The 16,640-nt window shown below is 42.0% G+C and overlaps 2 protein-coding genes across 2 annotated transcripts; both read right to left on the reverse strand.

The window, feature by feature from the left end:
• Nucleotides 1-2,891: 2,891 nt before the first annotated feature.
• Nucleotides 2,892-9,831, reverse strand: LOC147619060 (uncharacterized). Its single transcript, XM_086774403.1, has 5 exons — nucleotides 9,748-9,831; nucleotides 9,426-9,534; nucleotides 4,912-5,138; nucleotides 3,660-4,794; nucleotides 2,892-3,454 (listed from the first exon to the last, which is right to left on the reverse strand). Exons 1-5 carry the CDS (start codon nucleotides 9,829-9,831, stop codon nucleotides 2,892-2,894), a joined length of 2,118 nt encoding a protein of 705 aa, XP_086630529.1.
• A 2,979-nt stretch (nucleotides 9,832-12,810) lies between these two features.
• LOC147619061 (uncharacterized) lies at nucleotides 12,811-15,720 on the reverse strand. Its single transcript, XM_086774529.1, has 3 exons — nucleotides 15,640-15,720; nucleotides 15,351-15,426; nucleotides 12,811-14,030 (listed from the first exon to the last, which is right to left on the reverse strand). Exons 2-3 carry the CDS (start codon nucleotides 15,424-15,426, stop codon nucleotides 13,252-13,254), a joined length of 855 nt encoding a protein of 284 aa, XP_086630655.1. The 5' UTR covers nucleotides 15,640-15,720; the 3' UTR covers nucleotides 12,811-13,251.
• Between the last annotated feature and the right edge of the window lie 920 nt (nucleotides 15,721-16,640).

Raw genomic sequence — 16,640 nt, forward strand, 5'->3', positions numbered from 1 at the left:
AATAACTATATAAACATATACATATTTAATATATAATATAAAATTATAAAATTATTATAAATCTGCTATAAAAATATCTATTATATATTAGATATATTTTCAGTATATATTAAACACATAGTATTATATTAAATTTTACTGTTAATATATAAGTTTATATTTACTATACATTTATTATATTAAATATGTTTATATATTTATAGTAAATAAATACTTATTATGTATACATATATTTATTTACATTATATTTATATGTATATATATGTATTAGTTTATTTATTTTCCAATTATGCTCTTTCTTAGAGGTTTTTGGGAGAAATCTATCTTGTATATGTCAATGTGTGTTACATATATATATATATATATATATACATACATAAATATATATATATATATATACATACATATATATATATATATACATACATATATATATATATATACATACATATATATATATATATAGTGTATGTGTGTGTGTATGTGTATGTGTATGTGTATGTGTATATCTTTTATTATACTAAATAGGTTTATTTATTGTGGAGGACTTTATCCACCCTTAATCACATCTTCACACTCTGGGCCACCATTGAGGAGGCCAAGGCACATCACCATCGGGTTTACAGCTACTTTGTAGATTTTAAGGACCGCCTTCTTCACTGCCTCTGCAAACTCTAGGGGTACCAACATATATGTGTTTATTTCTCTTTACGAGTTTGTCATTGGGCGGGTTCAAGCTCTAGGAGGTATTTGTTTATGCTAACAATATTTTCCTTGTCTTTGACTCAGTGGAGGGACTCCAGAGACACTTGGATGCATTATAGTAATTTTACCTACATCGAGGCTTTTCACCTTGGGAAAACCAATGTCATGATCTTCAACCTCTCTCCCCGCATAGCTACTAGAGAGAGTTTCATATACATGGGTGTCCTACTAGATATTGTCTCTTCCTACACTTACCTAGGGGTCATTTTCACTGGCCCAATCTTCACCATGTGCCTAGTAGCAGAGGCTAGATTGACACGAGGATATGCAGCTTTACCCTTGTTAGAGACACACTTCTAAGCTCATTTTTAGGAGCCGAGGACGAAGCGTTGGCTTTTCAACACCCTCTACTTGTATCACCCATGCTAGATATTTTAGATGGCCCTCCACCCACCCTAAGTGGATGATTATACTAGCCATGATCATGATGTATTTTCTTGGTAGTTTTTGTTTCTTCATTAGTCAATTGTATTTTCTTTTTGTTCCATGGAGATATATAACATGGACTATGATGTAATCTTTTGGTCTCATAGGCCTTGCAGGTCTTTTAAGATGATTAACATATCTTTCTTTCTCTCTTTCACTCACATACAATGCGAATGACTCTCTCTCTCTCTCTCTCTCTCTCTCTCTCTCTCTCTCTCTCTCTCACACACACACACACACACACACACATGCATGCATGCATGCACTAGCCAATGGCTCTCTCTCTCTCTCTCTCTCTCTCTCTCTCTCCTCACACCAACAATGCATGCATGTGAGCCGCGGGGGGGGGGGACTCCTCGGGGGTTTCACCTCTATAAAATTTTGTGTATCACGTGCGTTCACCTCTAAGAAATTTTATGCAATCCATATCGCTCTCAACACAAATCCTCTATGTTTCTTTAGTCCTCTACACTGGTCCTCTACACTGTGTGCACACGCACACTCTCCTAGCATCAAAACACGCTAGCTGTCGCGACAACTGGTCTCGTCGCTACTCAAATTCTTTAGCTCCGACACTATTGGATATGATGGACAAACACTATGATGTTCGCCCACAAAGAGTAATGGAGGAGTATGCACAGACGCATTTGAGTCACTACCATTCTGCAAATTTAGATTGAGAGATATTCACAAGAAGAATTATGACAAGTTAATGAAAGGAATAAGTCTCAAGTGACTAGCATGTGTAATTCATTTCGTTTACGTAAGAAATGTTTAGTCAGTCACTCCACGTTCATTATATATTTCTTGGATTTATGTAAAGAATGCTTAGTTATAGCACAACTTTCTTAAGTTGAATAATTATATGCTAGAAATGTATCTTTGAAACAATAGAGTTTTCATAAGATGAATTGTATGTACACTTTGTAACAATCTTTTAAAAAAGTGCAGGAAGACCATTGGGCCGAGCTTGCTTGGCACCATGTTAGAGATGAGGTTTGGCATGGGGTGACCTTTCCCACACAATAGCCGGCCACAGAGGAGCAGTTGCAGAGAGGGATACGATCATGCCTTGGTTGTGGTGGTTTGAGGAGATTCCTCATCCGTTTTGTAAGTAAAACAAGCGTTAATCTTCTCAATGTTTTCATGCTCATATACTTAGATCATTCTCATTTTCTAACATATATTACCACAAACCAATTGTAGGAAAATAATTTTGGTCATCCGTATGCCACCTAGCATGGTTACACTACCCCAATGGCGCATTTGGTGACACTTGGAGTCTTCCCTATAGGCATAGTTATTTAAAGCAAAAATTGAATCTATACATAGCAAGTAAGTGCAATCTAAAGAACTAAAGAAGAATTGTATGTCTAAACGTACGTCATTTTTTCCTTGAATTTTCACGAGGCTTTATATTTATGGTATTTCTTTAAAAATGGCTTTGCGAGATCCAAAACTCGAGCTCAAGGTGCGGGTTTTTTCACTCTATATCGGCAAAAACGGATATAGTTTACTGTAAAACTACAAAAAATGAGACAAGTTGGTCCCGAAAACAGTGGCAGTGCTAAGTTCTTGTTTCGAGCGCTAAACGAGATCCAATATTTTAGAAAAATGAAAAAAATCCAAGATGAATTGTGACAATCCCAGTTTATTGAATACAATCTTCAAATTCATCATAGCACTAGAAAATCCATCCTCTAGAATCTAACTTCAAGAAACGCTTTCCCATACCGCCTATAAAACATGGTTTCATTGAAGATTTCACTAGCAAGACCTAAGGGAAAGAAATAGAGACCAACTTTGTGGAGGACAACACATGTGTCTGTACCTGGAGCCTCTATACAAGCCATCGCAACCTTACATGGTTCATGTGCATAAAAGGCATCACCTAGAAGGATCCACCAAAGCTTTAATTTTATGTGCTGTAATTTATCTCTCCTGTAATTCTCGATAGGGAGTCCAAGACACCCTAGTGAGTTTTGAAAAAAACCAGATGGGCAAGTCATAACACTACATAGGTTGGCATAATGAGGTTGCATAGCATCAGGCATGTCAAGGCTATAGGCCCTCCATGTAAAGTACCGGTAATTATTGCGATTTTCCTGAAACATTGCTTTCACGCCAGATTTGAATGTGAGTTGAAATTGAAATTCGCCAGATTGGCCCTTGATATCAGCCGTAGAGTTGGTGATGCACGTTGACAATTCAATATGTTGAGGGCACACGTTGACAACGTGCACATTGGTTTTGATGATGGGACCTATCATCCATACACATATATTAAACTATGATACTTAACAAAAAATATGACACCTCAAACAATAAGCACTCCTACGTCTAACATGGAGCCATAAAAATAGGTTTCTTGGAGCACTTACAAGTCTAGACCAGGGCCCATATGGCAAGTACCTATCTAGAACTTGATGTGTGAATCATGATGAGAATGTTTAAGGTCAGTTAATCACCTGGATAATCCTCCCATTCCCCGATCATCATTCGAGTGAAGATTAGATCGCCACGATGATGCTTGAGGAGCCGGGGAGCCCACGACATCCCAGGCTTCTCATAGCCAAAGAAGCTCATGGCACAAAGCTGGACCACCAAGTGGGGATTCCTCTTGCAAACTTCTAGAATTTGGTCATCCAGGTTGTCCTTAATTATATTGACAGGCATCAGCTGCTTAGACCCCAGTAGCCCGAGTATGCTGAGAATCCTGTCTTCTGGGTGATCACATTGACGGGCAGTAACAAGGTGTGCAACAAGCATAGGGCAAGATATAGACTGTCCTGTCATTAATGGCTCTTGACAGTTCAGATCATCCATGCAAGCAATTTGTGAGGTTCTACACAGTGGACTCGGATGAAGCAGCGGTGCCGTTGCTGCAGCAAAAAATGAAGCCACATGTATGTAAGCTTGACGATCCATGAATATAAGCTGGTTGCTGCTGGCTTCTCTCGCAAGTGGGAAGGAGCGACAGTCTTCACACATCACATTTGGGATACCCATAGTTGGAATGCGATCAGGCAGAATGCGTGAATTAGTTGCTATGTAGTCTTTGTAGTACATCCTAAAGAGTTCATAACTCGTTTCTGCATACACCACCATCAAAGGATCTAGCAGGCATCTGCAGAATCCCCTTCCAAGTTTGCTGAAGTGCAAATCCTCCTCAGCCGGACGCATTGCCACTATGGTGCGTCTTGCACGTGGACGTCTTTCGCTGACCTTAAGGATGACCTTATCCTCATCTTCATCTGAGCTGTTTATACGCAGCCTGTTCCTCTGACTAAACTCCAGGAAGTGATTGAGTTGCTCCCGCTCCTCAAGACTGAGGGAGAGCACAAACGTGAGCTTCTTGGGAAGCGCACATTCCTGTACTGTCCATGCGCGGCTGAACCACCGCGGCATGGTTGGTCGACCTGCATGAGATGCCCCCCAGAACTTCATGTGCAGGTCTTGCCCGATGCCGTGTGGGAGTACAAAGCAACCTTCGCTTTCTGAGTAATAGCTCCCCATGCGGGGGATCTCCCTCTCCTTCTCCGTCGGGCTGGTCTGGTCGATGCACACTGCATCAAACCATGCGCATTCCACGCCTTCTTCATCCTGCAGCACCCTGAAGAGATGTTTCAAATCTTAGCACGGGCTATCACTGAAGTCTGCGGCTTTGAAAGCCTCATTGTAGTAAGCTGTCCTTGAGCTCCCTGCTCCTGCAGCAGCGACCTGGTTTCCGATCTGCCTTGAGAAATCCCGGACCTTCTGCATCCAAGTGTGGGATATGGTGTGGAAATCCCAGTTCTCAGGCTCCTTGAAGCAGATTCCGCGGGCGCTGACGTCCACAGTAGCAGCCACGTCGATGACGCGAATAGGGTAGGGCGATGACGTTTCCACCACCACGTCATGCCTGCTGGCGGCAGTGCTGGTTCCAGGCTCCATCGACGCCACGCTTCCTGCAGCAACATCCCGATTAATAAACAATAATCATTATATTATCAGACAGGTTAATACGTAAGCGTTATATGGTTACATCTGGTTCTAATCATCGAACTGTTAATTAGAATTAAATAGCTACGAGGAGGAAGTTGCTGCGAATTAGTGTTGCTGTAACTCCTCATTTTTTGTTGGTTGGCTTGGCTCTAAATAAATCAGAACCTTGCTGCTGCAATGCAATGCAATGGTTTTTACATTTCACAAAAATCGTGAATGGTGTCCATTAATGGCTCTACTTGCATGATCAGAGGCTACAGCAACCAGCTGCAGGATCGGTCCCTAAAACCTAGCTAACTCTCTCTCTCTCTCTCTCTCTCTCTCTCTCTCTCTCTCTCTCTCTCTCTCTCGCCTTTATCTTCTTAGAGAGTTATCTGCAGCTAACTCTCTCTCTCTCTCTCTCTCTCTCTCTCTCTCGCCTTTATCTTCTGAGAGCGGTGGCTTTACCAGGCTATATATTATCTGCAGCGCCACTCTTAGGAATTCAGATCCAAACTTCAATTTTCAAGGCGCGGAGACGAAATTGCCATACCGTTCGTTATCCATCAGGTTTTTTTAACAGCCATACGATATATGTAATATATCGTATACCCATCAGGTTTTTTTAACAGCCATACGATATATGTAATGTATATGGTCGGGTGCCAGGCATATAGAATATATATATATATGGTCGGGTGCCAGGCATATAGAATATATATATATATGGTCGGTGCCACGTTCGAGCAACGTCCATAAGGTTTTGGGGCACTTTTTAGGCTCTCACCGCTCTTTAATTAATTGTCCCTTACCCGAGAAATAACCGTGAGAGTGAATTTCAAAGCCGGAGATCACTTCAAATTTCAACACGTTCACATTTTGAGCACGAAGATTGGCATGAAATTTTCAAGACCTGTGTGGAGATCGACATGCACCTTTGCATTGATTTCAATTTTCGAGGTGCGGAGATCGAGATGCACCCTTGGACGGGACAGTGCTCTCGAAACACAAAAATGCTAACATGTTACCCATCATGGCTAGGTTTTTAAACCCACGAGTGGCCGAGACCCGCCAACCTTTGGGCAGATCAATTATTGAATGGTGTAAATCCTTATTTACATGTATTAGTGTCTATAACACATGCACATAGGACATGGGTCTGGCCCACTCTTAAAAGGGGAAACGTATGAATATAATTATTTTTCCATTTTCATCACATCATGTTATATAAACACAATTATCATAAAAACATCATGTTATATAAACACAATTCTTTTTCCCTTTTCATCACACCCAACTCTCTCTATCATCAAACTTTATTTATGTCATAGTATGTATGCATGTCAAACCCATATGCATGCCTAACCTTCTACGACGAACCTGGGGGTTTCTTTTTCTCTTGTGGTGCATCAACGTATTCAAAATCACGTCTACCGACATGTCTATAATAGAGGCTATAAGCGCATCTATATGTGCGTCTATAAGCGCATCTATACTGCATAATAGATGTGCTTATAGACATGCATATAGAAGCGCTCTAAAATTTTAAAAAAAAATCCAGAGAGCTGCCTGTGCAAATGTACAGCTGCATTTTCTGCACTTATAGAGCTGCATTTTTTGCACAGGCAGCTCTCTGGTTTAAGGTTTTGCTTACTTGTACATAGACGAATCAAGATCAGCAAAGATTTCAACATAAAAACTTAAATTAAAGATAGATATGCACAAAAAGATTTGTGAACACACTTCGAATATTGATTAAAGAAGATGAGAAATTACATTTTATATCCAAAAATTTATCCTTACATGATCGTAGCCACATAACGCCTGAATAAAAACATAGATACATAAAGAAGAAGAAAAATTTCATCTTATATCCAAGAACTTGTCCATACATGATGGTAGCCACATGAGGCTTGAAAAAGAAACATAGTTGCATAAACCGAAACTATACATGAAGAAAAACTAGTGGGCGACTACTATAGGTGGTACCTTTGAATGTGCTTACACATTTGGAAGCCAAGGCACGTGAAACATTAAAAAAGAATGCAAAAGAAGGATAGTCACAGTGATGGTCAGGCAAAGTTTTCGCACATGGAAGAAATAGCATCCAGAACAAACGAGAGGAGATTACCAAAAGAAGAAGTGTTTTCATACTGATGAGTTGTTGGATGTTGAACTTTTGAATGAACAACCAGACTGGAGGACAAAGTATCTTCGAATGAAAGACTCACCTCATTACCTTGTCACATTTGAGGACATATTTTACACTCATTTTTGGACTCGTTATTATTTCTGCCAATACACCAGAAATATACAAAAGCAGAAGGATGTCTTCGGAAGCTTGTGGGAGGACAAAAGCTCAAGCCAATCAACTTTCGGAGGACAGAACCTACAACAAGGAGGACATGTTAACACATTTTGGAGCCCAATATTATAAATTCCATCCTAGTATTTTGTAATAGCGTAAGTTAAAAGGTTTTTGGCAAGGTCTGTGATGATAAGTCCATGGAGTTCATTTGTAAGGCTGCGATTATAAAGCCAAGTCAATTTTTGATACTTTTAAGAAGTGTCCGACGTAGGGTGAACTCATGGCCAAGTATGTAAGTGACTTTTGAGTCATTGTAATGGACTTTTCATACATAATGCAAGTGCTTGAGAGTGGGAGAATCAGCCTTCTTCTTGGTGTATGAGCACCGCGGTGAGGGACGCCGGCAGAGCAAACGAGGGAGTGGAGCGACCAAATGCAAGTTGCATCTTAGAGCACGGCTCGATGAGAATAATCGGTAAGTTCTCCACAAGACCCCGCTGATCGGGAGGAGATTCTAGATGCCCCCTTCTTTGCATATGTTGCGCGGCTCGGCCACAGGATCCAGATGCCAGAGATTGATGGCACCCTGGCAGTAGCAGCACGTTGGCAGTCACATAGGGCCGCGTTTCCTCTCAGATTTTGGAAGCGGCTATGGGACAGTTTCCGGCCTAGAAAGATCACCCTCTTTCTTTGGCTGATGGCACACAGGAGCTTGGCGGTTGGCAGTTGGAGGTAGGCCATCAGCTTGCCCACGGTGTGGCCACCCTCAGGAGTCTCAAAGACACAATCTTTGGGATTGCTCAATAGAGCTGGCAACAGATTCTTTGAATCTTCACTATGGACAGGGACTTGACGACCCGGATCATTACATGGGGCACTATCGCTTGGGCCACAGAGGCTGCAGTGGTCAGGGCTTATAAGGAGGATGGGAGTGGGCTGGCCCTTCAGGTCTCTCACCATAGTATCTTGGCAGTACCAATCACAACCCCACCTACAGATCACTGGCGACGAGGCTCATGTAAGAGATGGGAGATTTGCAGCAGCATTGCACATTTGGCGTGCTAGATGCAGCGAGGCCATCGAGGGTACCCATACTCCGCCTATTGAGTCCATTAGGAGCATTTGGCTCGACGTCATTCACACCCTCCGTGGTCAATGGAGGAAGCTTCAAGGAGATTCTGACTGCATGAGGAAGCGGCGGGAAGCTTTCTTGAGGCTATGGAGGCCTGGCCCTTTTCTCACAGACACAAGTGGTGACCCCACTTGGCACTACAGACCACCTGTGTGGTGGTCCCCACCTCCCCGCCCCCCCCGAGATAGTCTTCTCCTCACAAAGCGGCCGGTCGGAGGAGAAGGGTCTCTTCCCTTTATGTTCATGTGATTCCCGCCCCATATATGAGGCGAGTTTGTATCTAACCCGTCGTGGTTGTATCTAGCCCTTTGTGGCTGTTTTTCAGTAACTAATAGAAGGATCTTTCCCAGAAAAAAAAAAAGAATTACATCCTATTCTAGCTTTGGACCACGTAGGAGGTAACAGTAGATTTGAACCCATACCTCCTCAATGGAATGCACAGGTGCTACCGCTGGGTTATAACCCAGGAGGCAATAAATTTCACTGTTGCACTACTATTGTGAGAAAGTTATCTTTGTATAGGCCCATGCTGGATGAGAGGATGTTAGGTTGGACCCATGTCCTGTAGATGTGAAGAGCTCTTAAAGGTTATCTCTAAACCAAAGCCTCTTTATTACCACCAGATAGTTTCTCGAGGTTCCCTGGCAAAAGAGAGAATTATTGCCCATTACAAAAGAATCCCAAGTAAAACTGCCACAAGCATTCAACACCTGCCCCATAGGGGAGTATCACTATCCAGAGCAGCTGTAAGATCAGTCTCTTTATCAGCAGCATCAGATCAATATATCTAGATCTCCAACATTAGTACAAGCACCTCATACAAAGATTTACCAAGACCTGCCAAACAAGAATCTCTGGCAACCAGAGCCTTACTAGGAGAGTTTTTCTGTTCAAAATCCCGAGGATAAGCATGATCACGAACCAAGGCCTTGCCCTTGTCCTATGAAATAACACATACAAAAAGATCCTGTATCTATTAAGAAACATGCTCTTATTTGCTCTCTAGTCCTTGTTTAGGGAAAGCAGCAATGCACCAATAAGATATTATCTGATGTGTGATCATGCCTGCCATGGTAGTCTCAGGTGTCCCATGTGGTGCATTTTTGTATGTATGTCATTAATCAAAAGGAGCTGGCAAAGTGAGTCCAAGTACCTTGCGCTTACCGAGCCGCCTTCCAAGTTTACGAAGCACTATTCCATTTGTCCAAGCAAACCTTTTCCAAGACATATACGGCATTGCAACCTCTCTTAAGAGAGAAGTACAACATCCTTCTTATGAAATATATCCACCACTGTTGCTATTCCTTCACACCAGTAGTCTCCTTTGACAGTCCCATTTCTGTGCTCATAACAGTCTAAATTAAAAGCTAATCTGCACCTAGCTGCCTCTATCGTGTCAAAGGTTATGCAGAAACCCACAAATCTACAGAAAAAAAAAATGTGTTAAGGCTTTCTAAGTGATGGCCACGAGTTTTACAATAATGTTCAAAGTGAAGCTCTCATTTCCTATCCTTCATGACCCATAGCACTGACTCCTTTGCTCTCACTCAAATCACTCAATTATGCAGTGATTCCACTGATGGCTACGGATCAGTGTTACGGGTCACAAGGCAGCGCAGTAATATTGTGGGCCCAAGGCAGCTCTACATCCATAGCACACGAGTCCAGCGTTAACACACTCATTCAGGGTGACCCTATACAGAGACCACTTTCCCACATGCTCACCAAGGAGGCATGTGTCAAAACATCATTGGAATTTACAATATCTATGGAGCGACTCCATGTCTCACCACACAGATTTCATATTGAGATAGGCCAAAGGATGGATTTGACAAGGTTAAGTATCAAAACATCATTGGAATTTACAATATCTATGGAGCGACTCAATGTCTCACCACACAGATTGCGTATAGAGATAGGCCAAAGGATGGATTTGACAAGGGTAAGTATCTATGGTACGCAATGCACATAGGACCCAGAGAAAAAGCAACATAAAAAACTCCATTGTTTAGTATACTAAGAAATGCACGGGAGCACGCATTAGACATGCCCTGTTACTGGCTAACACATTGATGTACCAATTTGCATACGTATTCATGCGAGGAATAAGCGTAGCATCTTAGAAATGCACCAAGTAAGCTAAAGCACATCCTAACAGTACAAAATATTCCCTCCTTCCGCATGAAACCCTAACCATGGGAGAGGGCCTATACTAAGAGACACTCAAAAGCAACAGTAAGTTGCTCTTTTCTTCAACTAGGTTCTTACGGGACATATTTTAGTGTAGCTATCGTGAGAACTACATCTTACAGCTCACTCATCTGGATAAACCATCTTTTTAGTGACTCCACCATCCACCACAAACTCTTGCCCAGTTATGAAGCCGGCACGCTTGCCATCACATAGGAACAAGCACATCTCTGCAACATCCTTCGGCACTCCTACTCTTCCAGCCGGATGCCAACTATGGCCGGATGCCAACTATGATCTCCAGGCCGCAAAACATGTTCTCCCCTTGGATCAGTATTTATCCAACCAGGAAGGACTGCATTCACACGCACACGCCCAGCCAATGTGATTGCCTGCAACACACCACAACTCAATTTTGTTTACATAACCTTTTCATTTGAGATAGGATGAGAAGTCTCTGATGTAGCTGTTTTGACAAGATAAATGCAATTACAAGAACTTGTCGATACCTGTGAATGGCTTAGACCGCAAAGGCCAGCCTTGGATGCACTGTAGGCTGCAGTATTGGGTTCACTTTGTAATGCACGGGTACTCGAGATATGAATGATACTTGATTCACCAGGAACCAAATATGGAAGGATGTGCTCGGACATGAAATATGCACCATTAAGGTTTATTGCTATAGTTTCTGCAAATGCTTTGTATCTATCTTCCTCTCTTCCAAAAGGAGTTCTGGCTGAAACAACAAATTATTTGGATATGATTCACTCACTTTGCTTCAAGAAGTTCAGTCACGAAATAAATACTGCGTTAAACTTGTACATTTCAGAAGGTTGATGTTGAAACTTGAAAAGTGTAGCAAGTTGCAACAGGGTGGGCTACACACAAAGGCTGCATGGATCATAACTGAGCTAGCATTATTGAGAAGATTAGATCTACACCTAGGGTGGGCCTCGTTAACGACCACTTAAGGCAACAATTGTAGATGGATGGACTCTAGGCGTAGCCCTCTAAGATCAAGCAGAGATCTGCGTGTGGAAAGAAGCAAGCTGAACACCACCAGAGTCAGTGTGATCTCCTCGCAGTGGAGGCCCCGACATGCCATGGCAGATCAAAGCAGCAGTGCAGAGAGGGCAGAGTCCCTTCTTCTCTAAGCTCATATCGTTCAAGCTATGGCGAGGACTGGTGGGAAGACCAAGGGCCTTTCCACCCTATAGTTCCCTCGGCACACAGGTGGGGCTTATCTTCCATGATGGAGTGGGGTGCTGCTGTTTGCCATAGCAAGCATGGGTGCCACCCATCCACCTGCTTGCCTCTTCTTCTGCACTCTCCCCACCCCACCCCCCCACCCCCCCACCGCCCAAACCCCCATGCACATACTCGCACCCACCACCTACTCAACCCCCTAACCGGCCCCTAATCCCCCCCAAGCCCTCTATCCAGCTTGCCACCCCAGGCTACCATCTACAGCATCACCTCACCTCTGCTTCCCCACCTCCATCTCTCAACAAACCGTGCTCTTCACCAACAACCACAACCTCCATTCTCTACCAGTTGGCATCCTTGCAAACGGATGGGCATCCTGGTCCTTGAGCCTGGTCACAGCTGTGTGCTGTAACACAATGTGTTGTAGATCAATAGCCCGCACAGCCCCTTCAAAGAAAGCATCAGCCTGCATCTAGGAGGCTTGGTTGCTCCAGAAACCAAGGTTGCACCTTTTGCACAAAACCCTAGCACACGAGCTAGGTTCTCATAAGCATAGCAACAAGATACATAGGCAAGTGCCAGCCCTGCCAAAGGTCACCTAGAAGAAGATCTTCTGTCACCTGCACGCTGCCCACTGGCAGCCACATTTTAGGCAAGATCCAAGGGCAAGTGTGGACCGATTGGGGCAGTTTTTGACAGCCCTATAGACTCCCAGTGGTGCCCAAGCAGTGTTCGAAAAAAACCAAAATCCTATATCTTTTTATACCTTTAATCTGAAAAATCAAAAGTAAGTTCTTATATTGCCAAGTGTAAAAATTTTTCTCTGAAATTCTTGAAGGTTTTATAAGTTTTATTCAGAATTTTACACTTTAAAAAACTCTTGCGACAAAATAACTCGAGTATCAAGAGAATGTACTTAAAAACGACTTTAAAACACTCTCGCAACAAAATGATTGGTCACATCAATAGAATTTACTAAATTGTTGATTGCCAAATTCATGAGTAAAATGATATTTATCATTAAAGAAAATAGAATTTTGCTTTCACAAGAATATCATCCATGCTTGTGCATAAATGCACTACAAATATTGCATTGCATCCTAAAAGCAGCTAAGACTAGTTGAATTTTTTTTTCTCACAAGCTCCCAAATCCTTCATGCTCCTCCATCTCCTAATGAAAAGAAGATTGTATTATACGTTAGTACTTTGCTATGAAGGCATTAATAATGTATTTAATCTCTAGAGTTTTTAGAAATACCTTTTAGTCTTCATTTGTAAAAGCATGTCTTGTCGTAATGGCATCAAGCCTCCAAAGCTCTATTGCTGAGCTAAAGTCGAACTCGGACATTGGAGGACCTTCGATGGATACTCGCATTAAGGAAGTTGTACTCTTTGTCGTCAATCTATTCCTCAACTTTGATTTGATAATATTCTGTATACTAAAGCCACGCTCACAAATTGCAGTACTGGAGCATTGGACTAATGCAACTTGCGCTAGCTTTAGCAACCCTTCATACTTTTCTTGTAGAGTGATATTGTTACTTATGTAAGACCAAGTGTCCCGCAAATTCCACCCTTTCCAATCATTAGTGGCTTGAATCTTGAATGTAAGGTATTCTCTTCGAAGAGATATTGGATCTACAAATTTCTCCATTAACTCACCATTTGCAAGTTTGCTTTCTCCATAAAATGATATCAACCTGTCTAATTCATCAGCTCCAAAATTCTTAAGTAGCTTTCCAGGAGGATAGCAAGATGGAGAGAGTATTTTAAAACAAGCCAAGGTAGAGTTATCCACAAATCTCTCTTTCAAATCTTTAATAACACTTAATGTGAATGCTTTTTGAAAGCTAATAACCAATTCAATATCAGAGCCATCAGAAGAGCGAGATATCTTTTTGCTACGAAAATGGTCACCTTTTATTGAAGATCGTAAACCATGGAGAAAACCCTTCTCTGGTCCATAATCAGGAATAATAGGAAAACCCCTTGTATCTTCCTTTCTTGCATTCATGTCAATATCCGGTTCTGACACAAACTCTATTTCCAATGCACAAATCTCAGCACTCACAATGCCAGGAATACTAGTAATATCAACATATGACTTTTGAAATATTTTACTTAACTTTGTCAAATGTTGATATAGATCTGCTAAAAAATGTAATGCATAAATGAGTTCTAGAGAAGACAATTTGCTAAAGACTACGAGATTCTCACTCTCAAAGAACTCAAGAAGAGGCTCTAGTGAGTCACAAAACTTTGCTAAAACCATTGATCTACTCAACCATCTAATTGAATGAATTTTATCCAATTGAATTATTGAGCATTCAAATTCTTCTTGTAATTCTTTTAATTTCTCTTTGCGGATGACACTCTTTCTAAAAAGAGTTGCGACTTCATTAACTGTGGAATCAATAGCTTTTGCAAATGGAAACTTTTCTATGCTTTTAGATGCACAAAGATTTGTGCGATGAGCCACACAATGCATAGATGTCATGAAAGGACAAGACTCCTTTAATCTAGTAGACACCCCGGATCTCTTTCCTATCATTACGGATGCACCATCAGATCCAAATCCAACCAACTTTCTTAAGTCCAATCCATTTTCTAAGATCAATGTTATTAAAGAATTATACAAGCCCTCGGCAGTACGATCCCCAATAACATCTACAAGTCCAAAAAAAGATGTACGTGGACAATGATTCTCTAGATAAGATGCATATACTATCATGTGCTCATCGATAGATATATCTGTTGATTCATCTATCATGATCCCAAAACAAGGAGAATTTTTTAATCGTTCTACTATATTATGTGACAATGCTTTTCCAATATATTGAACAAAAGTTGCACAACTCTTATCATTGTTGTACATATGTTCGGGTACATTGGGAGTTTTGCATTCTCGCAGAAACTCTAACGTTGGCACAAACTTGTTTAATGGGATATCATTTTTAGCAAGAAAATAGGCAGTACGAAATAGATTAGTAATCTCTTCATCATGTGTTTCATTTTGTTTGCTCAATCCTACTTCAAGACTTCCTCTTGACATAGAACGAATCAATGATAACCTATGTGTGCGAGAGCGTGCATGTGTACTTAGGGCACTATGCTGCATGTTTTGTGCACCTATTGTTGCAAACTCACTTTTGCAATTAGGATCCTCCATGCAAACCTTACAATACATGCGTGCTTTCTCTCTATCAAATTCCAGCCAATGAAATTCACTTCTCCAATTTTCACACCACGATAACCTAGCTCTTTTTCTACGCGTAGCCTCTTTTTCATCAATCTCTTCGCTGCTTATAGTAAAATCATTAGCAATAATTTCTTCGTCAATTTCTTTACTTGACCTTTTACCTTTTTTCTTCTTATCCACAATAACTTCTTTACTAAATCCTCCAAATCCGAGTAGTGTGGATTGCACAAAAGCCATCTGAAATATTTGAAATGTGTTATTATGATAATATGTTCCTTGTAAATTAATGTTTTACCAAGAAATAGCAAGTCATGTCAAGTTGTATGCCTCAACATATCTAAAAATGAAAAGAAAAAAGATGTTGAGTAGTTGTGAATGAGAGACATAGAGAAGAGATGCAAGCCAGAAAAGAGATGGAGAGAGGCAAGCTAAAACAAAATTTACCCTGACCTTAATCCTGCAAAGTTTGATGCCAATCAATGTTTTGTGAAGTGTTCGAACTTCGTACCCGAGCCACAACCTATATCAACCCTGCACAACCTATAGATAATAGCATGTTATTTGACTGATGTGAATCCTTCTCCCTCTCAATCGTCTGTTATCAATTCTCTCTCTCTCTCTCTCTCTCTCTCTCTCTCTCTCTCTCTCTCTAGAGTCCCCATCAAGTGGGTGTTCTATCGTTTATATTGTGATCAACACCAATGCCAATTGCAAACGTTTATGAAAACTAATGAAAGATTTACATTCTGCAGCACTGTAAAGCTCCCCCCAAGCCAACGAACCCCATGGTTATAGACTGTGAGCCACATAGGCCACATTGGGGGTGGACATGGCTCGGACGCTGGATGGCCGCCCGGCCATGGGAGAGCCCCTTTTTCGATGAGCTTATGAATGGGATGATGGTGGACGGCGATCGAGAAGACTTGCCAGCCAAAATCGTTGAAATGGATACAGCCTACAGGCCGCCCACGGCCCGGGACAACGACCAAAAGGCGGAACGGATCTGAAACGGGCTCGGTGGAGCCCAGCTTAGCGTCAACACCGCATCTGCCGTCAGCCCACTGCCGCCAGCCCATTCGCGGCGGGCCGCCCACGCCACCAGCAGAAGCACTTAGCAAATGCTCTACGTTGGGCAGACCAGCCCCGGACCCCGGCGGGCGGCTTTCCACACCTAGCTCCGTTTCAGAGTCCAGACGGGGCAGCGGCGGTCACGATCCACGATCTGAGCCCGACGGCCATAGCGGCGGGTGATCTTAGGGCGGAGGAAGACAGTGTACTAGTGTAGTATCGACGGCGCAGAGCAGCCCACGATATGGGTCGACGTCTGAGGCTGGAGCCTGGAGCGTATTTGGGACACCCGTGACCCCACGAGTACGACGACAAGTATCAACAACAAAAAAACACACACAGACAGAAGCTCTGATCAAGCATATGGTTACTGTCGCCGCTCG

The sequence above is a fragment of the Cibotium barometz genome, chromosome 34 (genome assembly GCF_041138505.1).
Source record: "Cibotium barometz isolate CiBa-2024 chromosome 34, ASM4113850v1, whole genome shotgun sequence".
NCBI classification, from domain to species: Eukaryota; Viridiplantae; Streptophyta; class Polypodiopsida; order Cyatheales; family Cibotiaceae; genus Cibotium; species Cibotium barometz.